The 26,294-nt window shown below is 50.6% G+C and overlaps 1 protein-coding gene across 10 annotated transcripts in view; it reads left to right on the forward strand.

Moving 5' to 3' along the window:
• Window positions 1-26,294, forward strand: part of IL15RA (interleukin 15 receptor subunit alpha) — a 539,514-nt gene that overhangs the window by 203,736 nt on the left and 309,484 nt on the right. For all 10 annotated transcript variants that reach the window (XR_013607280.1, XR_013607277.1, XR_013607274.1 and 7 more), the window contains exon 2: window positions 495-692. Coding sequence is in view for 7 of the 10 variants with exons in the window: in XM_078677237.1 (XP_078533363.1) it covers window positions 495-692 (198 nt within the window). In the remaining 3 variants the exon portion in view is untranslated. The remainder of the gene's footprint in view (window positions 1-494; window positions 693-26,294) is intronic.

Consider the following 26,294-nt stretch of genomic DNA (forward strand, 5'->3'; position numbering starts at 1 on the left):
CCCTTCACAGTGAACACCACTTCACCAGTACAAAATCTCAACCTCACTGTAATTACTTGTATCCGTGTGTGATGTGGTATTACCTGGTACTAGTAGCTAATTCTAGTTTCAATTCTTTTTAATAATCAGATGTGCTGTAACTGTGGGTAATACTTTTTTTTATTATTGGACAGGAACCACTGTCGGTACTGTAGCTAATGCTGATGGTAGTTAGTATATTTACTTACTGAATTTTATCTTCGGCAGTAAGCCTGCTGACTCAGACTTCCCTTTTGTAGAAGGGGGCATTGCTGACCTCAGTTTCCAATGACTTGCAATTGTATTTATAGTTTGTTTTGCTTACCGCAATGAAGACCATGGTTTCCTGAGGCTGCTAACCATCATATCTGAAACACAAATAAATATGTAAGGAAGAGCAGGACAAAGACCTTGTAATAGTTCTGAGCTTCTTCTTCATTAGAGTCTGGAAAGACATACTGTCTCTTTCGTTACAGAATGCCACGTCCCAGAGCAAGTCCAGCACACGCAGCCTTTCCCACGTGAAGTGTTCCCAAGCAAGGGAGGAACGTCACTGCGATATCAATGCGAAGCCGGCTACAGACGGAAAGCAGGGACGTCTAATCTCATTGTGTGCAAAGCAGATGAAGGTGGAGGCACAGCCCGCTGGACAACGCCAGAGGTAGAGTGCATCAGTAAGTACTGGCACTGAATGCCTTTGTTCCACTTCTGAGATTTTTTTATTTTCTGTTTAGTGTCAGTATGTCTCCCTTCCATTCTTCCATGCACTGGCAGTCTCAAGCTTGGAATCAATTCAATACTTACAGGTCAACCGTTGTAAAATCGTACCACTCACCCAACAAAATGAAATTCCACAATATTCCTGTCTTACTTTTCCACTAGCAATGTAGGGTTAGGGTCTGGATTTTCTCATTGAGTCTAGGTTCAGTAGTTTATTTGCCTTGTTATTAGCAGCTGTCGGATATGGTCTGCTCTAGCCACCTGGCCAGGAGATAGACCGCCTGTGTTATTCAAAGGTGAACACACAGGGTTCTGGCTAGTAAAAAGGTTTCCACCAGGCAAATCTGCTTTTATTCCTGGCCCATCAGTAAGTTGCGAGGGAGATAAACCCCCAGGCAGCAGAAAGACCCACCACGCCACGTTCACCCTTCCCTCGCATTTGGATCCCTGAGGAGTAACAATAGGTGCGACCGGTACAGGTAAGAGCGGTGGGGCAGTGGGTTTTTTATTAATTATTTTATTTTCCCTATCCCGTCGTATGTCGACCCAGCCAATGAGGCGTGATGGGGGGAGGGGTAGATGGAGTTTCTCTGTCACTACCCGCACAAACCTAATGCCCTGACCTCAGTTCATGACTATTCTCTGCGCCATCAACACAGAGCCATACTGAGGTATTGTGACCAGTGTGCTAAAGTGAAGTCCTGAAGGACCTCTTCAAGATGGAAATTACAGTTCACAGAACGGGTTGGATGGGGGTCGGTAAGGAATCTACGGGTAGATAGAGTCTCTACCAGGCATTACGGAACATAACTTGTCCATCTGATAAAGACTTCTAGCCACAAATTCCTTACGTTAGAATAGATACCACAGTAATCTCTTCCTAGATATGAGTCTGTGGACTGTGTTACACTAAGCAGTCCTGGAGGACCGAACCGAATAGGCGAAATGCCAATCACGCCAGACCTGACTATCCAGTCAGTAATGCTTGGCAAATATGTGCAGTGATGCCCACAAGCTGCCTGACAGATGTCCAGGACTGGGACTTTGCGAGCTAGCACAGTGGGCTCAGCTTTGGCTCCAGTGGAGTGAGCCTCCTCAGGGGGTTGCTTCTTGGTCATTGCATAGCAGATTTTTATGCAGAGGACAAACCACCTGAAGTTGGTTCTCTTTTGTACTGCTTACCCTTTATTTGCACCCACAAATGCAATAGGGTGGAAATCCTATAAAGAATTGATCATCCACTCGGAAATCTTGGGTACGAACAGTGTAGAACAACAATACTTTTTTTGGATGCAGGCCGTGGAGTCTTTCCTTTTTCTTTATAGGAAGAGGAGGGAGCGAAGAAAGTAGGTAGTATGATGCTTTGTCCTACACGAGAAGATATGACCATCTAGGGCAGGAAGGTGACAGGGGTCTTAAACACCAGCTTGTCACAATAAAGGTAGTTTACGGAGGACTGACCGAGAGCACCTGGAATTCACTAACCCTCCTGGCAGTTGTTATAGCCACAAGAAAGACTGTTTTGATGGTAAGCAGTCTCAGAGGGCAGCTGTGCATCGGCTCAAAGGGTGAGAACTGAATTAAGGTGCCATTGGAGCATAATGAGAGGTGCAGGGGGAACATGTGTTGCAAAACCTTTCGGGAAGCGAGTCACATTTGGTGAGTTGAGCAGAGAGGGTTTATACGGCCACCACAAGAATGCCAAGATGACTGAAAGGTACTCCTCAACTGTGCCCATAGCGAGGACTTGGTGAGCGAGAGATAAAACAATCAAGAGGACTTCAGACAAGAGTAATTTGACACGAAGCCAAAAGTTTTCTCCCATTGGCCGGTGTTTACGGTTTCATGAGGGATGCCTGGCTTCCAAGATGACATTACACACTTCTTCAGGCAGATCAAATATTCTCAGCTGTAACTGTTCAATCTCGATACATGTAGATGGAGAGTGTGCAGATTCGGGTGCAGAACCCTTACCTGTTGCTGGGAATGGAGATTCTCTTAAAGGACTACAGATATTCATACTCAGGACTTGGGGATACCATACTTCCCTTTCCCAATCTGCAGCCACTAAGGTGACCTGGGCCTGGTCAGTTCTGATCTTGAGAACTCGGGTAGGAGTGTTTTTGGCAGAAAAGCATACAGAAGGCCAGATCTCCACTCAAGATGAAATGTGTTTCCGAGCGAGAGCTGCCTTGGAAACTCTAGAGTGCAGATAATAATAATAATCCACATTTGTAAAGCGTAAACAATCACCAGTAAGGGTCTCCAGGGGCTGGGGGCTGTTGGGAAAATTAAGCAAGCTATTGCCCAGAGTCACATGGTGCTGGGCTAATCTGCCGCCTGCGCCGGGGATCGAACCGTGATCCCCAGATTCCACCGTCAGGCGCCCTGGCCGCGGCGCCACCCCTCCCTCTGATATGCTGACATTGCGCATTCTCCGAAGTGGCAAATAGATCTCTCCAAGGTTCTCCTCAGTTGCAATAGAGACCTTGCACTGCCTCTGGATGGAGAAGTCATTCATGATCCGCAAGACCTTGCCGGCTGAGACATCCACCTAGGCGTTCAGACAGCCTGCCAAGTGCTTCATTACCAGAAAGATGTCCAGCCATGTCACGAGACGCAGAGCCTCTTCACACAGGTTCCACAAATCTACCCCGCTCTGCTTCTTGCAATACTACGTGGCAGTGATGTTGTCCAACAGATCAATGTAGAGCTTGGACTCATCTGGAGACCAAAGTCCTCTGATTTCCTCCACTCCCATGTGGCCGCTCCAAACAAGGAGTGATGCAAATGTCACCACTGTGAGCTCTGGATGTGGATGGAGTCTGTTGCTCACCAAAGTGGGGTTCTTGAGCTACCACTGAAGATCTTTTGCAGTTCCCTCCGATACCTCAACCACGTCGGAGAGATTCCCTTGATGCTGAATCCACTGGAACTTCAGGTCCCACTGGAGAGTCCACATATGCCAACTGGCTCTGTGAGCTCTGGATGTGGATGGAGTCTGTTGCTCACCAAAGTGGGGTTCTTGAGCTACCACTGCAGATCTTTTGCAGTTCCCTCCGATACCTCAACCACGTCAGAGAGATTCCCTTGATGCTGAATCCACTGGAACTTCAGGTCCCACTGGAGAGTCCACATATGCCAACTGGCATGTTTTACCAACATAATACAGGAGGCCATGGGGCCTAGCAGCCCTAGAATGAGTCTCACCTAAATCCAGGATAGAGGCTGAAACATGAGTCTCATAACCTGAATATCTTGGACTCGCTGCTCAATAGGATAAGCGTGAAATTTAACTCAGTCCTGAATGGCTCAGATGAAAAGGAGCATCTGAGAGAGGGTCAGGTGCAACTTTGTTTTGTTGATAGAGAACCACAGTGAATGCAGGAGGTCCACCAAATTCTGGAAGGAAAGACGACTGCCTGGGTGAGCCCTTCTTCAACAGCCAGTCATTTCTGTAAGGGAAGACTGGAATCCCTGACCTCCAAAGACGTGCTACAACCACCTCCATCACCTTGGTGTACATGTGAGTAGTGCTGGTATGGCTAAAGCGGAGCACCACCAACTGAAAGTCTAATTGACCCACCGTGAACTGCAAGTAATCCTGGCAGGATGGGAATATGGAAGTATACATCCTGCAATTCCAGCTCTACCATCCAGTCTCAAGGATCCAGGGCAGACAGAACCTGAGCCAGAGCTGCATTTTAAACTTTTCCTTTTTCAGGAAGTAGTTAAGAGGGCATAGGTCCAGAATAAGACAGAGGCCCTATCCTTTTTTCTGCACCAGAGAGTAGCGGGAAGAGTGACCACAACCTACTTCTGATGCTGGCACCCTCTCTTCGGCCAGAAGAGCCTGCACTTCCTGTCCCAACAGTGGTAAAGGTGGTAGAGTATATTGAAAAGGAAGGGTGTAACCCCGCTGGGCAATTTGAAGCACTCTCTGATATTATCTCCTGCCATTGAGGCAGGTGCTGCCAAATTCTGCCAGAACCAGTTGCCCATAATGGTCTGAGGGCATATTATATGGATTTTGAGGGTTGCTGTAAGGGGAGCAGATTGGGTATAACTTTGGCCTTGGTTCTCACAACAGCTAGAGGAGATCTGTCTGCAGCCATAATGAAGTCCAGAGATTGATATAGGGTTTTCAAGGAAAGTCTTTATTTTCAATTGTTAATTTCTCTTACGATAAACGCATAAAACTCAACCAACGTGTTTCGTTCTCTCATAGAGAACTTTATCAGGGCTCAAAAGGGCAAGTACCCTCACGAAGCTAGAGTCTGGCTACACGTACATTGCGCCACAATGAAATATATTGAGCGCCGTGTGAACCATCAAAATTACAAAGGCCCAGTCCGGCTTGACGTCTAAATTAGAACAAGTTTCCTTAAGTTAGGAGAGGTATGCAGGATCGCGCTCCAGAACTGCGCAGTATGCCAAGTAAGGTGATCCAGCGTCCTAAGTGTAGAGCTGTGCTGAAGTGAAGATTAGATTCAGAAAAGGGGGTGGTGATGAACAGAGTGCCTGAATTAAGCAGACCACTCTTACCCAGTCCAAAGATCAGGGCTTGATCCATCACCGTTTTTTAGCTCACTGCACCATCCCAGCTCAGAACTTGGCTATATGCAAATTAGTCTGTTCCTGTCCCAGTGCATGATGGGAACAGGGCAAACCAAACTACCAAGCCAATTCTTGTACTGGGAAGGAAACAAGCTTCCGGGGACCGGTTTCTGCCATTTCAGGCGTCTTCGGCCCGGCTTGCTTGAATCCTGATGGTGCAATGAGCAAGGGACTCACATCTGAGTATACCCTTCCACGCTTATGGTGGGCAAAATGATTCAGAAAAGGGGGTGGTGATGAACAGAGTGCCTGAATTAAGCAGACCACTCTTACCCAGTCCAAAGATCAGGGCTTGATCCATCACCGTTTTTTAGCTCACTGCACCATCCCAGCTCAGAACTTGGCTATATGCAAATTAGTCTGTTCCTGTCCCAGTGCATGATGGGAACAGGGCAAACCAAACTACCAAGCCAATTCTTGTACTGGGAAGGAAACAAGCTTCCGGGGACCGGTTTCTGCCATTTCAGGCGTCTTCGGCCCGGCTTGCTTGAATCCTGATGGTGCAATGAGCAAGGGACTCACATCTGAGTATACCCTTCCACGCTTATGGTGGACAAAATGATTCAGAAAAGGGGGTGGTGATGAACAGAGTGCCTGAATTAAGCAGACCACTCTTACCCAGTCCAAAGATCAGGGCTTGATCCATCACCGTTTTTTAGCTCACTGCACCATCCCAGCTCAGAACTTGGCTATGTGCAAATTAGTCTGTTCCTGTCCCAGTGCATGATGGGAACAGGGCAAACCAAACTACCAAGCCAATTCTTGTACTGGGAAGGAAACAAGCTTCCGGGGACCGGTTTCTGCCATTTCAGGCGTCTTCGGCCCGGCTTGCTTGAATCCTGATGGTGCAATGAGCAAGGGACTCACATCTGAGTATACCCTTCCACGCTTATGGTGGACAAAATGATTCAGAAAAGGGGGTGGTGATGAACAGAGTGCCTGAATTAAGCAGACCACTCTTACCCAGTCCAAAGATCAGGGCTTGATCCATCACCGTTTTTAGCTCACTGCACCATCCCAGCTCAGAACTTGGCTATATGCAAATTAGTCTGTTCCTGTCCCAGTGCATGATGGGAACAGGGCAAACCAAACTACCAAGCCAATTCTTGTACTGGGAAGGAAACAAGCTTCCGGGGACCGGTTTCTGCCATTTCAGGCGTCTTCGACCCGGCTTGCTTGAATCCTGATGGTGCAATGAGCAAGGGACTCACATCTGAGTATACCCTTCCACGCTTATGGTGGACAAAATGATTCAGAAAAGGGGGTGGTGATGAACAGAGTGCCTGAATTAAGCAGACCACTCTTACCCAGTCCAAAGATCAGGGCTTGATCCATCACCGTTTTTTAGCTCACTGCACCATCCCAGCTCAGAACTTGGCTATATGCAAATTAGTCTGTTCCTGTCCCAGTGCATGATGGGAACAGGGCAAACCAAACTACCAAGCCAATTCTTGTACTGGGAAGGAAACAAGCTTCCGGGGACCGGTTTCTGCCATTTCAGGCGTCTTCGGCCCGGCTTGCTTGAATCCTGATGGTGCAATGAGCAAGGGACTCACATCTGAGTATACCCTTTCACGCTTATGGTGGACAAAATGATTCAGAAAAGGGGGTGGTGATGAACAGAGTGCCTGAATTAAGCAGACCACTCTTACCCAGTCCAAAGATCAGGGCTTGATCCATCACCGTTTTTTAGCTCACTGCACCATCCCAGCTCAGAACTTGGCTATATGCAAATTAGTCTGTTCCTGTCCCAGTGCATGATGGGAACAGGGCAAACCAAACTACCAAGCCAATTCTTGTACTGGGAAGGAAACAAGCTTCCGGGGACCGGTTTCGGCCATTTCAGGCATCTTCGGCCCGGCTTGCTTGAATCCTGATGGTGCAATGAGCAAGGGACTCACATCTGAGTATACCCTTCCACGCTTATGGTGGACAAAAGGATTCAGAAAAGGGGGTGGTGATGAACAGAGTGCCTGAATTAAGCAGACCACTCTTACCCAGTCCAAAGATCAGGGCTTGATCCATCACCGTTTTTTAGCTCACTGCACCATCCCAGCTCAGAACTTGGCTATATGCAAATTAGTCTGTTCCTGTCCCAGTGCATGATGGGAACAGGGCAAACCAAACTACCAAGCCAATTCTTGTACTGGGAAGGAAACAAGCTTCCGGGGACCGGTTTCTGCCATTTCAGGCATCTTCGGCCCGGCTTGCTTGAATCCTGATGGTGCAATGAGCAAGGGACTCACATCTGAGTATACCCTTCCACGCTTATGGTGGTATCGTTTTTGGCCACTATAGGTGTGGCAGGGTATACTCAGAAATGAGTCCCTTTCTCACTGCTCCATCAGGATTCAAGCAAGCCGGGCCGAAGAGGCTGAAATGCCAGAAACCGGTCCCCGGTAGCTTATCTCCTTTCTGGTGAAGAATTGGCTTTGTAGTTTGGTCTGCCCTGTTCCCATGATGCACTGGGCCAGGGACAGACTAATTTGCATATAGCCAGGTTCTGAGCTGGGATGGGGCAGTGAGATAAATAACGGTGATTGATCAAGCCCTGATCTTTGGACTGGGTAAGAGTGGTCTGCTTAATTCAGACACTCTGTTCATCACCACCCCCTTTTCTGTATCGAAGTGAAGATTAGATCATATGGTACAGTCGATGCTCCCGGCACTGGACACAAAAAAGGGGGAGAGTTCCCGGGGCCAAGTATGGCCTTGCACAACGTTGAATAAACGTCTGAGGGTCACTGATGCCTGGGCTTGTTGTGCTGGATTTAAAATATATTTGAAACTAGCATGAGGTGCAGTAGCACCAGTCCGCCGTCAACTTCTCTTTTGTTATAAAACGAATGAAGTGCCTGCTGGCTGTGGTGGCAAGGGGTGAAATTACATGGCTGATAGCCCCTCCCGTAGCAACATAGTGGGACTGTTGCAGGGCCATGGTGAGCCCCAAAGACCTAGCAGTGGTTCTGCTATCTTTAAAACGCTCAAGCGCTGAATCCATCTTGTCGCTAAACAGGCGAGCGATGGCATCCCCTGATAAGCAATTTGTCCTCAGCCAAGTGTAACATCGAAGTTCCACCGTGGAAGCAATAGCTCTGCCCAGCGAGTTAGTGGGATTCAATCAGTATATGACCAGAATAGAGAAGGGAGTCACAGATCATGTTTTCTGGACTAGACTTTGACCGCATTTAAATTAGAGGTGTCTGAGCAGATGGCAGAATAGACTTTGAATCTGAATCAATGACATATCAGAGGTGCCTATCCCTAAGTGAGAGGAGTGGTTAAATCTCTTATAAAGCTTTTTCTTATTAAAGTACAGAAGTGAGATCGGAAGGCTGGATGGGATGCTTACACTAGACTAATGCCAATAGAACATGTAGAAATCTGCAACCATTACTAGTCTCATTTAGCTTGACGTAATGCTGCATCCCGAGCCAGAGACCTGGAAAGACCTCTCAGGAGATCGATACTGTCTTTTATACGAAATGTGAAAAATCTGGAAAGAGAGGCCTCAGAATGGCATACCTTTACACCTGCAATTTTCCAGGTATCCTTAGATAATGTGTATATATGTGTATGTGTGACATTGTTGTAGGGGAGACCATATTTTCTTGTCACCTATGTGTGCTGTGGAAATGGAAATATTCTGGGAAACAGAAAATCAAATCTGCTTTGTGCAGCTCTATGACAATGGGAAGGTATTTGAAGATACACAGGAGGAGAAGTATAAAGGGAGGACTAAAATGATCAAACAAGACTTTGCACACGGAGGCGTGTTAGAGTCATTCATCAATATCACCCTCTCAGATGCCAGAAGATACATGTGTACTTTCCAATCCAGAACTCAGAATATTGAAACCTTGCAGAATATGAGCTAGAGGTAGCACGTCGGTGCCAATGTGGAATCATTATTATTTTTGTAACACTACAGAATTTGGAAATCATATTTACAGAAGGGGATTAATTGATAGAAAGGTGCTGTGATAATCCTCAAACTTCGGGAGGAGTGGCCAGGGAAGATGACCCACAGGAATAGCCCTTAGGGAGCTCTGTCTCCTCACTGCCTAAACCTTCATAATCATGCCTCTACATACTGCTGTTGGCGATGTCCACTCATTAAGCTACACCTACAGTCCCCTGTGGTTTCAGCGGGGGTCTCCACCTCCTCACAGAATCTCCTGCTGCTCTGGCGGAGGGGAGTGCTCCGGGGACAGATGGACGTCTCGACACGGTCCTTGTGTTGCGAATACACCCTATTCTGTGATGGCCTGCCTGGAAGCGCTGGTGGCTGTGCCAGGTGGCTTTGAGCGGGACCTGCAGCAGCATCAAGAGAGGGTCTTGCTCCAGAGGGACCGGCTGCTGTGGATGCACCGATTGCTCCCGGGTGTAGAAGAGTAGGGTCTGCTATCCTATGGTCACCCCAAATTTTTGCTTTTTGCTTCACTGGTTTCTGACTTAATGTGGCTGTGGGCCTGCTAATCAGACCCTCAGCCTGCTGTTCTCTCTCTAAATTAATGCCAATGCACTCTAGGTGCATTACCAATTGGAACTGGTTCACCTTATAGGCCCCTGTAACAGTGTACCCTAGGTACCCAGGGCATAGGTGTATCCAAGGCCTACCAGGGGCTGCAGCATGTATTGTGCCAACCCTGGCCTGGCCTAACTATTTGACACAACTGGCTGATCACTCAGCTGGGGTAAATTGGTGTAATCACCTCTTACTTAGGTATAGTATATCTATATCTAACCTATATGGACACATGTTACCCTATGAGTCACTCCTATGGAAGGCCTCGACAATCCTGGAGGCAGAGTTCTTGGTTTCATGTGAGATGGTGCTCTGGCATGAGCTGAGCCTGTCTGCAGCTTTCGGAACAACGTCCTTCAGCTGTTTCATGATATTGCCATACCATATACTCTTAAGTGCATTATGAACCTCGCGGTTAAATGCTATCTTTGGTTTGGCTTTATCAAAACATGTTGAGTAAGGTGTCATACGAATTGGAATACTACCCCCTCGCCAATTCTGGCGACGGGGGTAGCATTCCACCCTTCTAGAGGGACACGACATGTACCTAACCTGAAACCCGGGTAAAGTTAAACACGAGCCTCAGCATCACAAAATGGATGCCGCCACCACAGACACAAGTCTGACCTCCTGCTGCTGGGAGTCCTTCCAGCTTGGGAGGCTTGGACAAAGGGTTTCCTGTCAGGGGAGGTGCTTGCACCACCCCAGACAGGATTTTGTGTAGTGGGTTAGGGAGGGCTGAATAGAATGAGACATGCCTGGGGCACACAATGTGTCACTGTGCATATGCCAGTTCAAACCGGTGCTGGGGCTCTCCAGCCCCAGTCCTGGCGCGAAACTGGACAAAGGAAAGGGGGTGTAACCACCCCCCTTCCTGGTCCCACCCAGAGGAGGGACCTAGTAGATGATCCGGCCCCTAGATTTGGTTTAAGAGTAGGAGCTGTGTCCTAAGACTTCAGATCATCCTGAACTCGACTTGCAACTAAGAAGAAAACTGGACTTCAACATTCTGCTGCACAGAAGACTGAAGAGCATCTGCCTTGTGGCCAAGGAGTGACCACCCTGTGAACACAGGCACCATCCAGCAACTCGACGTCTGCTTTGCCGCCGCCTGAGCCCGAGCCCTGAGCCCGACAAGACCTGGATTCCCAGACATCTCCCAGCCCGATCCACAGTCCCTGAAAAGAAGAGACCCGTGGAGGCATCGAGAGACGTGGGACCGGCCATCTTGAAAGACCCCCGAGAAGCTGACTGAGCAGCACCGAGGCAGCCTCAACGCTGTGCTTTGGGGTTTGAGAAGCCCCACCACCGAGCAGCATCTGCACCGAAGATCAGCCCCCCAGCATCTCCACGATCTGCGTGGGGCCCTTTTGCATTTTGCCACTCGACACGTCATCCCGGTTACTGGCCCGTTGGCTAGTGGCCATTTTGGTGACGAAATCTGAAATCTACACTGGTGGTCTGGTTGCTCCAGATTGGCCCTTGCTGCTGTAAAAAGGAGCAGCCCCTCTGACCTTGCTGGTCAGAGTAAGAAGCTTGCATCGTTTCCTGCGTGGCTTGAATTAGCCAAGGCCTATTTGCTCCGATCAAGAAGCCGACACCGCCATCAGCTAGAGCCTTCGTGGGACAGCTTGTGATCGACTCCTGGACGTCGCTGACCTCTTCGTGTCCACGTGGCTGCAGAGACAATCTTCACTTCTTCACCTGTTGGCACCCGACATCGCCTGGTTCCCTCCTGGTTCCACGGTAGTCACTGGCTAGTGACTTTGAACATTGTCCCCTCTGCTTTCAGGTCTTCACTTCTTCAGATCCACCCTTGGATCCACCGGAACTCTTCTCGACTGGCCGCCTGCAGCATCATCATCTTCAGGCTCCATTGAACTACACGACGAAACCCGACGCACTTTGAACCCTATGCACCCGCTTCCTGTGGGTGAGGTAACGCTGGCACTCCGGTGCTCCTGTTGAGAGAAACATCTCTAGTGTCTAGGTTTTAAGTTGTTAGGTTCTGGTCCATCCGAAAGGTTCCCTTTGCAGTAACTTTGTACTTTTTACGCACCCATTGAAAGTCTATGGGCGCCCGCGTGTAACTTCTAACACTGCACACGCACTCCGTGGGCCTCCTGGTCACTAACTCTTGTTAGCTCCTTGTAGTCCCAGCGATTCTGAAGGCCCTAGGCCTTACCACTGTTCGTATAGCGGTACTTATACCACTATTTTAGTATATGGTTTGAGTGGCCACCAGGGCCTATCCATATTGTGCAACTTTTGTATATTTAAACACTGTTTTGTTTTAACGCATTTGCTTCTGTGCTCATAAATAGTATAGGGGGTACTTGTAGTAAATAAATATATATATATTTTCAATATATATCTGTGTGGTGTCCTTTCATTTGGTATTCAAGGAGAGTGTATATGGTAAATCAGCTTGCTTCACATGCCTTTACAGAGTTTAGCCTAAGACTGCTTTGTCCATGCTACCCCTAGGATAGCTGGTCTATAAGGTTGACTTACAACCAATCATCATAAGGGTTGCTTGGCATGGTAGAAGGTGATCACTAGAACTAGTGAGCATCATATACCAGGCCAACTTCTCACACCGGGGGCCATGGATTTCATGTGCAGGCACCTACTTGTGGCGTAGCGGCTTTCCTCACAGCGGCCCTGCCAGTGAGTGCTGCATCAGCCCTCTGGTTTCCCCTCCCCCAGTGTGATGAGTGCAGGAAGCCTGGGGGAGCAGAGACTGCAGGCCCGGATGATGGTCTCTTCCAGGCTGGCTCCTGGCCTTTGACAGCCCCTTCCACGGCACACCTGGGTTATGAGGGGACCTCTGCCGGTGTGGCCCCCTGAGAGGGCCCTGAGGACTGCAGCGGAGGTTGCAGTGGACATGGTGGGGGCTCAGGTTGGTACTCCGCTTCAACAGCAGTTACTGGAAGTGACGATCGAGGCCTCCTGAGGCCTGGAGTGCGGACCTGGCTATCGTTGGATCACTCCACTGTTGGCAGCATGACTAGTGTCGGGCCCCTGGGGGCTCAGGGGAGGATTACCTCAACTGGCACGGCAGCAACCTTTGGAGGGGCAGAGTGCTCGGATTAAGCCCATGTCTAGCAGGTCTTCCTTAGGGTGACACGTGCGTGGGTAACCTGGGGGTGCATTGACCTCGGATCTGACCTGTGGCTCTGCTTAGAAGAAGCCTGCTTACCTGGTTGCAAGTGGGTCCCTCAGGGCAATGGGAATCAAGAGTGACAGTTGGGGGGATCGGCTGCGGGTTGTTCTGGCTCCCCCTCCTTCATCTGTAGCTCTGGTGCCTATACACACAGGCGAGGAGTGGTCGGCATCCTGAAGGTGGGCCTAGAGACTGACGCTTGTACCGTGGCCGCCATTCGGGCCTCCCCTCATTGCTCCTGTGCAGCTTACCTTGGCAGTTGCCATCCCGCTATCCATCCTAGCTTGCAGCTGTCTCTGTGCACCTGCTGGCCTTGGCGTGGCCCGCTTGGGCACACTCATCCTGCATTTTCCTCCTGAATGCCCTGAGCCGGTGCTTCATCCATGCAGCCCCTTCCCGTTGGAGGCCTACCTGTGCTAATTTTTGCCTCTGACAGTATTCAAGGGATTTCTTGTGCCAGCTTGCTCATCCTTGGCCACATTATGGGGAAAGACAGACCTCAGAGACACCAACAGGGCAATACTATCATGCAGTATACTACCCCACATTAGCCTACTCGCCAGGAAGCCTCAGAGATACCTGAGTGTTCTCCGGAGCCTTAAGAGGAGCCTCTGAGAGCAGTCCTCTCGGAGGCTATTCACAGCTTTTTTTTGTGAAACAATTTTTATTGCAGAAGTAATGCGAGTCAAATAACATACACGTCATAGTGTTCTCGGGGAACGTAGGCAATCATTCTAGATCCAGCTACTATGTACACAGCCTTATAACCCACATCCCGGAGGTTGGGTGGCGCATAAACATGTATCATGTTACTTCAGTCTTCATGTACAAATGTTCTCAACGATGCATCTCCCTCCGCTTTTTAACTGTTCTATACCTTCCGTACTCCTTCGGATGGTAACGGTGTATGACCCCTCTTTGATGTCTGTAATAGGTTAACTTTGTTTTTTCTCCCCCCCCCCCTTCCCCCTGGTGTCTGAGCCTACGTGTCATGGTCGCTAACTTGGTTGAGTTGGTGGTTATAGGATCATGAAGTCAGTGATGAGGTGTGTGCGTCCGGCAGTAGTGCGGGGTCTAACACCGCCTCCCCCGGGGCCTCTATGTTTACTATTTCCTCTTCTTCGTCCCTCGCTCCTGTATTGTCCCTAAGCGCCTGGACTAGGACCTCCCACGCTAGTGCCGCCTCCTGAGCTTTCGCATCCGCTTTACGCCTGGCCAGCTGGTACCTAAGTGTGCTCTCCGCCGCCGCCCATTTCAGAAATTCGTTTAACCATTTCTGTTGGGTCGGTGTTGTTTTAGATTTCCAACCCTTGGTGAGCTCCCTCTTCGCAATAAGGAGGCCCATGTCTATAAATTTACTCGACAATTTGGTTTTGCGTGTGTGTGGAAACCAATGCAGCAGGACGACCGCGCTGTCATATTGCAAGACTTTATCCGTAACCTCATTCAGGGTGTCCCCCACTCCTAACCAGTATTCTTGTAACTGTGGGCAGTCCCTGAGCATGTGTATTAGGTCAGCGCCAATTAGCGTACATCTGGGGCATGCTGCATCTGCCGCGCCAAAGTATTGCGCTATTTTATTCGGAGTGAGATAGGCCCTGTGAAGGATGTAAAGATGTATTAATTGGAAACGGGCGTTCCTAGTGCTTTTCCTGGCTCGCTGAATCAGTTGGGACCATGTCGTGTCAGGGATTTCTTTTTGCAAATCAGTCTCCCAGAGGGTCTTGAGGCGTGTTAGCGGTGGTAAGTTGTCCGTGCTCATTCTGGAGTAGAGACACGTAACCGCTTTGAATGTGCCTGCTGCCATCATTGTGTATTGGCATGCCAGAGACACTTTAGGCTCAATCAGTCCTTCCCCCCAATGTGCCTGAATAGACCTTACTACCGCCGCATGCAGTAAATAGTCTCCTCGTGGGAGACCGTATCGCTCCTGCAGATTCTGGAAGGTCGTTAGCACACCGTCGGTATAGAGGTCACCCACCATCTGTAGTCCCGCCTCCTCCCACAATAGGAGATTCGACCCATCCCCCCCATGCGGGAGCGCCGTTATCATCCCTAACGGTATCTCTGGCGCATATGGGTGACCAGGACCGGTACGCTTGTGCATGCGATTCCAACACAGCCGCAGCGTCCTTTCTTCTTGGGTCAACTCTCTGAGTATCAGCTTCTGCCATAGGGCTATATATGCTAGCACATCGCGGGGGGTACCCGTGTCTCTCTCCTGGTCAGGTCCCCGGTACACTCTTGCCACCTCCTGCGTAAAGAATTGCAGTTGCGCAGCCAGGTAATAGAGCTCGAAGTCTGGGACCGCTAGTCCGCCCTGATCTTTCGAGCGCATGAGAGTCGTCAATGCGATTCGTCGCCTGCCGTCTCCCCACAGGAAGGAAATTATGGTAGACTTCAGGCGCCTGAACACTTCTCCCGGTATCCAGACAGGGAGTGTTCTGAAAAAATACAACAAGCGTGGCAGGGCAATCATTTTGATAGTTGGCATACAAAGTGCACTCTCTCCCCGACCCCTTTAAAAACCCCTCTCCAATTAAACACCTGAGTCTTGTTTGATTTTCTGCAGTGTGCATATTTATTAAGACAAGTTAACTGGGCAATTACTTCATTGACCACCATTTCTTTATTTCACTTTAAAATTATTCCACATCACAGTATTAATGATACTCACACTTATATACATATTGCTCGGGTTGCGCCAGCAGGCCACAACCAAGTTAGCCTGCTCTCCTTCAGTTAACCCCCTTCTGGTCAACGGAGCCGCAGGTAAATACTCTGCCACCACTTGTGGCAACCAGCGGCTTCCAGGGTAGGGCTGGAGAAGCCAGGGCCACCAGCAGGTCAGCCCCAACTCTCCCGCCAGCCCGGAGCCATGATGCTTTAAAACCTGTTCTGAGGTAAAAAACGGGCACTGCCCAAAGAAGTTCCCGTGATATTCTTGTCCAGGACCCCGTTAGCGCCCCTGCTTGAAAGCCCTATTTTTTGGGTGGGTGGGTGGTTGACTTCCTTCTGCGACGTCCGACTCCTGGCGGTCAGCAGACAAAAGAGGGGGTCACTAAAATGGCCGCAGGCTTTTAAGCCTCGCGCCCTATGACTCGATCCGGGTCATTCAGAAGCTCGCTTCCGCCCGTCCCTTGCTAGGCACTTCCGGGTCGAGTGACCCGGAAGTGCTTACCTCACTAGGCGGCCCTTTGGCTGCCACTAACGGCGCCACGCCCCTAGGGGGGGTGGCGCCTCGCATAGTTGGCATACAAAGTGCACTCTCTCCCCGACCCCTTTAAAAACCCCTCTCCAATTAAACACCTGAGTCTTGTTTGATTTTCTGCAGTGTGCATATTTATTAAGACAGGTTAACTGGGCAATTACTTCATTGACCACCATTTCTTTATTTCACTTTAAAATTATTCCACATCACAGTATTAATGATACTCACACTTATATACATATTGCTCGGGTTGCGCCAGCAGGCCACAACCAAGTTAGCCTGCTCTCCTTCAGTTAACCCCCTTCTGGTCAACGGAGCCGCAGGTAAATACTCTGCCACCACTTGTGGCAACCAGCGGCTTCCAGGGTAGGGCTGGAGAAGCCAGGGCCACCAGCAGGTCAGCCCCAACTCTCCCGCCAGCCCGGAGCCATGATGCTTTAAAACCTGTTCTGAGGTAAAAAACGGGCACTGCCCAAAGAAGTTCCCGTGATATTCTTGTCCAGGACCCCGCCACAGGGCGAGGCGCTTACTGGCGGACTCGTCCTCCCCCCCTGCCCTGCAAAGCTTCGACAATGGCTCCTAGGACTGTTTGTATGAAAATTTCCGTGCCCGCCTCTGATAGGTGCACTCCGTCTGCCGCGTATAATTCAGGCTTGGACGTTTGTATTAGCTTGTGACGAATGGTCCGAATGCTAGACTTCTGAAGTATTTCTGACACTGACTGGTTCAGCCTCTTGACTGATTTATTCACTGCTTTAGCGGGTGCACCCCGCGGCCATGTCTGTCTCGGAATGACTTCAGACCACACCAAGATGGCCTTTGGCAAGATATTCCTGACTGCTGCTAGCGTAGTAAACAACAAATCTTTAACCCCTCTCCTTCCAGCCGGGATCATGTCGTTGCCTCCGCAGTGCAACACGAAAACATCGGGATAGGGCATACCTCTACCCAAAGCCGCCCTCAAATCATTCGGGACGTCTGGTAAATGTTGACCACCTATTCCCACCCAATGATGGTCCCATCCTTGCGCCCTGTGCACTTCCCCTCCGAGAGTTTCCTGGAAGATCAACCCCGCTCTGCGAATAAAGGAGTGGCCACACCAACAGATTTGTGTTCTCTGAGAGGCAGTACCTATGGTAGATATTGAAAGAAATGGGTGAGACCCTTTGAACACAGGGAGGGGGAAGTCATGAGGGTGGCATTCATACCAATTGCGGTCGCACGTAACGTACATAACATGTAGACTTCCAACGCCCTAATCTCTTGATAGTCTGCTCCGGTAGCCCCAGGCCAGCGGCCGTGGTGGCCGCCCCGATACAAAAGGAATGGGAAGTGTAGCCAGCCGGGTCGACCCCCATCTTTGACAAGGTCATTTTTATCACCCTGGTAAACTGAAATCTGGTAAGAGGTAAGCCGTTCTTATGGAGCAGCACCCTGTCATCGCCCCCCTGAGGCCTTATTAGCATGAACTCCTTCATCAACCTAACTGGGCAATAGGACTCCCCCGCCACTTGGCCTAGCTGGAGCCAAATCCCCTTGCCTAAGGGGTCTGTTTTAGACCTTCTAACCCTGACTCTTAAAACATTTTCTAACTCTATAATGTCTGTGCGTCTTATACCTCCATCCCTATCCGCCCTAGAGGCCGGTAGCAACTCGGAGATACGGAGCGCTCCACAAAAGGCTAGCACATACGCTACCCTAAATAATTGTGTTTCGTATGGGGAAAAGCACACGAGAGGCAGGGTCTCTAAGATCTTTACCAACTTACCAATATCTATAGGTCTCCTGGAGTCCTTCGCCCCTGGCACTAGGCGCTCCCAGCCTTTCACGGCCCTCCTCACCCTCTGATCCTTTGTTGGGTCTGTAACCCCTTTTAAACCCGCATAAAATGCCAATGCTGACAGCTGTCTCTTCATCAATGCCACCGATTTACCACTCTCTTTCTGATGTACTATAAAGCCTAAAACACTCATGGGCACAAAAGCATCCACTAGGCCCGCCTCCCTTAAGTATAACTGATAACAACCCCACGATCTCTGATACATACTCTTCGTCTTGGGGGCCAGGGACGCCGTTATCAACTCGGAGGCTGTGGGGCACCAAGCTTCCATAGCTCCGCTGTGAATGGTGTCATTGTCTTCTCTGCTTGTGGCCAAAGCGCACGGAATTCTGTCAACTTAAAACGAGATAGAGCGTCAGCGGCCTGGTTCTCCACCCCCGGGACATGTCTTGCAGTGAAATGTACATTGTGACGGAGACATTGCAATACCAGTTTCTTTAGTAAGCGCAGCACCCATGTGCAAGTCGCCCTCTGGTTATTAATCACCATTACTACCGACATGCTGTCTGACCAGAATACAATGTGTCTGTTTGCGAGCGTATCACCCCACAACTGCAACGCCACCACTATGGGAAATAATTCTAGGAAAGTGACGTTACGCGTCAAACCCTGTTGTGCCCATTCCTCTGGCCAGAACTGCATGCACCATTTTGAACCCAGAATTGCTCCAAAACCAACACTCCCAGCTGCGTCAGTGAACAATGCAAGGTCCACATTTGCGGTGCTGGCTGCCCGCCAAAGCACCGAACCATTGAAATCCTGCAAGAAAGACTTCCAGATACTCAGATCCCTCCTTACCTCGGCAGAAAGTCTAACTCTATGGTGTTTAGCACGCAGCCCAGACATTGCTCTTGCTATACTCCTAGAAAATGCCCTACCCATTGGTATGACCCTCAAGGCGAAGTTCAGGTGCCCTACCAAAACTTGTAACTGGTGTAAAGTAACTTTCTTTGCTTTTAAGCATTCATCAATCGCAGCCCCAAAGGCAACCACCTTTGACCTGGGCAACCTGCACACACCTTCTATGGTGTCGATTTCAATACCCAGAAATGTCAGGCATGTAGTAGGGCCCTCTGTCTTTTCTGCTGATAATGGTACCCCAAGGGCCTCGGCCAGGTGCTGGAAGCCCAGCAGGACCTTCCTGCATGACTGTGACCCTTTTGGGCCCATAAATAAGTAGTCGTTCAAATAATGTACGACAGCATGGGATTTGTCTGAGGTGAGGAATTGTTCTAGAGCCCATTCTAAGAACCTGGCGAAAGTCTCAAATACAGCGCAAGCAATAGAGCAACCCATGGGCATGCACAGATCTATGTAATAATTGTCTCTGAAATGAAAGCCCAAGAACTTGGTGTCCTCCGGATGAACTGGGAGTAGCCTAAAAGCTGACTCGATATCAGACTTGGCCATTAGCGCTCCTTCCCCCAGAGCCTGCAGGCTCTCAATTGCTGTGTCAAATGTTGTATAGCGCACTGAGCAGAGATCTGGATCCAGTTTGTCATTGACCGACAATCCTGGAGGGCTTGACAGATTATGTATAAGGCGGAATTTGCCCTCTTCTTTCTTAGGAACTAGACCCAGGGGTGAGCAGACCAAATCCGGGTATGGGAGGTTCTTGAATGGACCCGCAACCCGCCCCAACGAGACTTCCTTCATAATCTTGTTTTGAGCTGCTTCCATATTCCGGAGCGCCGAACTCTGGTTGCGAGGCGGGACGCTGGAAGGGGTAGCTGAAGACGGGATGCGAAAACCTAACGTAAAACCATCAAGCAGGAACTGGGCCTCCTCTAGTTTGCCATATTTGCTAAGGAGGTGAGTTAAAACATGTCTTTTAATGGGAGTTGGGAGGCTTGTCGGATGTTTTTGGTGGCTTCCCTTTTGGAGTGGTATGGGGCAGCTGCTCTTTTGAGTTTCCTGATTTCTTGAAACATCTGATTTCTGGGTGAGATGGCCCCCCACAGTAAGAACAGCTATGTTTGAACTTACACGAGGTCCCCCTGGTGCACTCGTTCTTGTTAAACAGCCAGCAGGCCTGTTTCTTATCCCCCACCCCTTTGTCGCTCCGAAAGGACTGGCTCTGAACTGGGGTATTGGACTTGGACGTTGCGGGGGGGGAGGAATAAAAGACTGTGTGCCATAAATTGATTTCCCGTTGATCCCATGCTATCCCTGGATGCACGGCTTTCATTTGTCTGAATTGGTTATCATATTTTAACCATCCCCCCCCTGGGAACTCGGCCGCCGCCCCATGTATTAAGGATATGTAACTCATCATTTGAGGGCCCAACCCGGGATATTTTTCCAACATAATGGCGGAGTAAATGGCAAATCCCGTGATCCAATTCTTCATGGACCATTCTACCCATGCCTTCTTTTGGTTATATTCACCTTCCTTACCTCCTCTGGCTTTACCTGAGGCTACCCGAGCGTTGATGAGATCGAAGACATCAATGTATTCGCCCCTGAGTACCTTTTCCTTAATGTCTGCGGGTACATGCCAAGTGATCCCCGTAGATGGCGATACGGTCATGGATGCGGAACCGAACATTAAAGGGCTATATGCTAACATTGGCTGGCCTGTCGCCTGCATCCCAGCCCCCCCTTGCATCTGAGTATTAGCTGGCCCGGCCAAATTAACGGCGTTGTTGACTGCTGGAGACTGTGGTGGCCAACCCATGTTCGGGTAAGTGTTCGCCATTACCTGCCCCCCACTTCCCGGGTATGTCGAGCTAGGCAACATCATCTGCCCCCCACCTCCCGGGTATGTCGTGCTAGGCAACATCATGTTTGCGGGGGCATTGCTGATTGCCTGACCATGTGAATTATATAACTGCATCCCCGGTAGCTGCGCTACTCCTCCAGACTGTACCCAAACCTGCGACACTCCGCTACCCGGTTGCACCACCACTGGCGGACAATTAACTTGGGAGCAGGGCGCCTCCGCAGTAGCGACGGGCGTCCCCCCTACTTGCGCTGTATTATAATTAGCATTGTTCCAGTCAGGATCCTCATCGTCCAGGTTCGAGTCCGGGCTCACATCTATTGTCTCTAGCCCCTCTTTCTCACCTGTTGAAGCCTGATGGGTTCCGGATGCCCTGGGCCTCTTGTCTTTCGACGTCTCTCTAAACCTTTCCGGCGTACGCCTCGTTCTCTTGCCTCTCCCTTTCTCCTCTTGTGTTTTCGCGTCAGCTCTGGCCCCTTCTCTCATAGTCTTTAGGGCCCAATCCACGCCTTTCTCCTTCGTAAACTCCATGATCTCTGTAAGCGAAAGGAAGTCATCTCTTTTGGCCGGGGCCTCCTTCCCCCTCGTCGGCCGTTTTGGCGGCATTCTGTACTTAAAAGAAAGCTATATTAATACCACATGATTGGATATGTGCATCTGGACCAGCCCACATCAGAGAAACCCTATTCATATGTTGGTTTGCCCATGACCAACAGTTAATTCTCCAGTTACCTGCTTTAACTCACCCAATGTCATCTCTATGGATTCACTAGCCCCCATAATCCCAAATCTGTACTTAACAACCTCCACTGGTGTTAAAGAACGGGCAAAACGATTCACATTAATTGTTTGTAAGTTTTACGCCCTATAGCCCACATTACCACCTTTCTGAGCTATCTTGCCAGTATTGATTCATGACTTTAATGAGCGTTATTAGCTCGACTGCTGGCATTTCCTCTGTCCCGCATACATCTACATTAACAGCCGCCCCTGTGGCAGCGCTCACATTGCTTCGAACAAAGACCGTGGAAGCGGGCTGAGAGCCGTAATTAAAGCGCCCGCTCCCTTTAACGCGGCCGCTCCTAGTACTGGCGGCCGCTTCAGAACTGCCAAGACTCGATAACATTGGGAGCGGGCTGGAGAGCCGTAATTAAGGCGCCCGTTCCCTTTAACGCAGCCGCTCCTAATACTGGCGGCCGCTTCAGACTGCCGAGACTCGATAACATCCCTCTTTACCGGCAAGAACTCTCACCGGCACGACTCAGGAAGGTGCTGGTGCTCTGCTTTAAACGCGGCCGCTCTTCCGCCCCCGAGCTCTCGCGACCACACACTCGCACCCGCTGCAGGCATTACCCGCCCCATGCTTGTTCACGCAAACAGTCACGCGCCGAACTCTCACGCACATACATACACACCGCAAGGGCCACTAACCTGCACCTGGGAGTCGGGTTAACCCGCGCCGACCAGTTTCCGCGCGACTTCCTTCTGCGACGTCCGACTCCTGGGCGGTCAGCAGACAAAAGAGGGGGTCACTAAAATGGCCGCAGGCTTTTAAGCCTCGCGCCCTATGACTCGATCCGGGTCATTCAGAAGCTCGCTTCCGCCCGTCCCTTGCTAGGCACTTCCGGGTCGAGTGACCCGGAAGTGCTTACCTCACTAGGCGGCCCTTTGGCTGCCACTAACGGCGCCACGCCCCTAGGGGGGGTGGCGCCTCGCAGGAGGGACACACGGCCCGTCAAGGATAGGGGGAGGGTAGCCCAGAAGGACATATTGCCCTTCAATGCACGAATGCAACGTCCGACGTTTCCGTCCAACAAGTTGGCGGGATCGTGGTAGATGTAAACCCCAAGATAGTGCAGACAGTCTGGTTCCCATCGCATGTTAACGGTGGCCGTTGGACAGTTCTCCTCCCTCCGGAGCGGAAAGAGGCAAGTTTTCGCCCAATTCACCCTCAAGCCTGAGAGTGCCCCGAATCTCATCAGTAGGTTCTCCGCTCCCTTAACCGCCTCTCCAGCATTATCTAAGAACAACAGCAGATCGTCTGCGTACAGCGAAATATAGTGGTCGTTCCCTCTAGCTTCAAGTCCTTGATACGCATAACCTCTTCTAGCCAGCGTTGCAAATGGCTCCATCGCTAGAGCAAACAACAGGGGAGATAGCGCACACCCCTGTCTCGGACCCCTGTTCACTTCGTAGCGATCCGATATTAAAGCTCCCACTCTCACCCTCGCGCCTGCCTGTGCGTAAAGCACTTTGGTCCATTTTATATAATCGTCCCCTAGACCGAAACTCCGCATCACTGCATAGAGGTAGTCCCATTCCAGGCTATCGAATGCTTTTTCAATGTCGACTGACAGCACCATGGGGGCCCGTGCTGTCTGTGGAGGGTCCGCTATTAATCTAAGCAACCGTCGGATGTTGTGGGATGTGTTTCTAGTAGGGATGAAGCCCGATTGGTCCTCATGAATCAGACCCTTCATATGAGCTTATCAGTCTCGTGGCTAGGATCGTGCTTAAGATTTTGTAATCCGTCGTCAGCATCGACAACGGCCGGTATGACGCTGGGTCTGCGCTATCCCTGCGCGGCTTCAGTAATGGGATCATGATCGCCTCGCGCATCGACTGGGGCAACTCGCCCTTCTCTTTGGCTTCATTATATACTAGTCGGAGTCTTGGGGCTAAGTGATCTATATACTTTGCGTAAAAGTCAATGGGTAGCCCAAACATCCCTGGGGTTTTGTTACGCGCCATTCTCTTTATGGCTCCCCTAATTTCCGCGAGGTCGACCGGTCCTCCGATTGTTTTGGCATGCTCCGGGTCTAGCCGAGGCAGCTGGATCTCTGCTAACAAGGCTTCTGTCGCTTCGGGTTGGGCCTCTAAGCCCCTCTGGTATAAGTGGCCGTAGTAGTCCTTGAAGCACCTCACTATGTCCAGTTGGGTGTTGTACACTTCCCCGCCCACTCCTGTTAGGGATAATATCGGGGTAGAACCCCTGTTGGGGTTGGCCAGCCAGGCTAGGAGCGTCCCTGTCTTATCCCCCTCAGCAAGAGCCTTAGTCAAATAAGATTTGTAATCAAAGCTGCGTAGGCGCTCCATTTCAACAGCCACCGCCTCTCGCGCTGCACTAACCCTATCCTGCAATTCGGGGTGGTTGGGTCGCGATTTCTCAGCGTCCCGCAACAGCCGTTCAGCCTTGTCTAGGTCCTCCACCAGTGTCCGTCGTGCCCCCGCAAATTTCCCTATACAGTGTCCCCTTACCACTACCTTGAATGCATTCCATTCGGCGGCTCTTGTGGAGGTAGTCTCCTCGTTCTCCGTAAAGTATTGGGTGATCCTGTGTTCTAAGTCGGCGCTGTATGGTGGGTCATCCAACGTGTCTGGCCAGAGCCGCCACGTCGGGATCGGCGCAGTCCCATTCATCCAAGCTAGTGTGAGTATCAGGGGATTGTGATCTGATATCGTGCGTGTTAAGTATTCTGTATGGGCAACCATCGGTAAGACTTGTTGGGAGCATAGGAATGCATCTATACAGACGTGGAGGTCGTGCATGCTGGAATAGAATGAATAGTCCCTCTCCGCAGGGTGTTGTATGCGCCACACATCAGTTAAATCCCATTGCTCCTGCCAATTCAATCTGTGTTTCGCTAGTCTATGCACTGGGGAAGCGCGCAGTGGTGGGTGTGACCTATCCAAGGCGATGTCCTCAATAGAGTTGAAGTCCCCCCCCCCATCAACATAGGGCCAGCGAAGTAGGCCGCTAAGTGTTTGGATAATTTAGTGAAGTAGGCCGCTTGCTCAGTGTTCGGTGCGTAAATACTGCAGAGTGCTATGTCACGGCCCCTGAGTAATCCCTCAACAGCTACAAATCGCCCCTCCGGGTCTACAGAATGTTTAGTGACTTGGAAGGGGACCCCGGCCCGAATCCAAATTAGTACCCCTCTGGCAAACGCTGAATATGTAGTGTAATATAGGTGACCCCTCCACCTCTTTTGCAGTGCGGCCCCCTCTTTTTTAGTTAGATGAGTCTCCTGCAGGAAGGCAATGTGAACCCCCCTGCGGACCAGTTGAGAATAAATTTTGTGCCTTTTAGCCATTGAGTTCAGACCCCGCACGTTCCATGACACACATTTTAAAGAGCCCACACTATCCATCATCTCTATATTGCCGGCTGAGAGCCCTGAACAACCGCGGCCAGACACCAGTAATGACCCCTTTGACACCCATCCCCAACAGTGTCCATCCTCCCCCCCCTCCGCCCTCCGCCCCACCCCACGCAGCCCCTCCCCCCCTTCCTCCACCCCTATCCAGAGTCACCCCAACAGCTCTAGACATCCTCCCCCCCTAGAACAGGACCTAACCACAAAAGAGTTACCCCCGTCCAAACAATTGAGCAAAGCGCTCTCAAAACTGTCTACTCCGCAGTCTGTACTGCGGCGGGCTTATGGGCCTCTGGGCTCGTGAACTAGCTTCTTTTGAGGAATTCACCTCCCTCTTCCCCCGCCCCTCCATATGCATCCAGACTCACAATTGTCCAGCCTTACGTCTGCCTGCTCCAGTGGTTGGATACTCCATCCCAGCCAGGCTGTCGCTGCCAGCCCCCCCCAGGTTCGAGGTTTAGCTGCCGAAGACTTCCTCTGCCGTCTGTGGCGTCACTGTCGGGCCTTGTGTGCTGTCCACCTCCGACAGTTCAGTTTCCGACCCTGTTCTTTTACTCTCCGAAATCGATTCTCCCCCCTGCTGTGACGATACCACGCCCGAGACCTCCTTCACCGCTTGCAGTGCTGCTTTCCGCTCCACTACCGTCTGTGATTCCGTCGGTCTCTTCCGGTGTTGGCCACGTTTCCGAAGCCTCTTGGATCTTCGCACCGGTCCCCGTTCGAATTCCTCCTCAGCTCTGTAGCGGGCCCCATCCGTTCCAGCCTTGTAAGAATCCCACCAGGCCCAGGCATCCGCCGATGATGTAAAGAACAGTGCTTTCCCATCCAACGAAATGCGGAGCCTTGCCGGGAACATCAGTGAATATTGAAGACCCTCCGTACGCAGTTCCTTTTTAATGGACAGGAACGAAGCTCGCTGTTTTTGAGTTTCGAAGGTGTAGTCCGGGAATAGCGTAACCTTGTGATTATCAACCTGGAAAGGTCCCGCTTCCCTTGCTCGCTGCAGAAGCCAGTCTCTGTCCCTGTAGTGGAGCAGTTTAATTACCACCGGTCGCGGGGGGAGCCCCGGTTTCGCGGGCCGGGCAGGCACTCGATGTGCTCTCTCCAATGTGAAGAATGGGGACAGACCCTCCGGCGCCACCACTGTCCGCAGCCAATTGTCCACGTAACCCATAATGTCTGTCCCCTCCTTTTTCTCCGGAAGGCCCACCAGTCGTACATTGTTACGCCTGCTTCGGTTTTCCGCATCCTCTGCCCTTCTTTCTAGTGTCTGGATGCGGTCCAGGGCGTCCGTTAGTTTGCCTTCCAAAGCTTT

This window comes from Lissotriton helveticus, chromosome 1_1 (assembly GCF_964261635.1).
Source record: "Lissotriton helveticus chromosome 1_1, aLisHel1.1, whole genome shotgun sequence".
NCBI classification, from domain to species: Eukaryota; Metazoa; Chordata; class Amphibia; order Caudata; family Salamandridae; genus Lissotriton; species Lissotriton helveticus.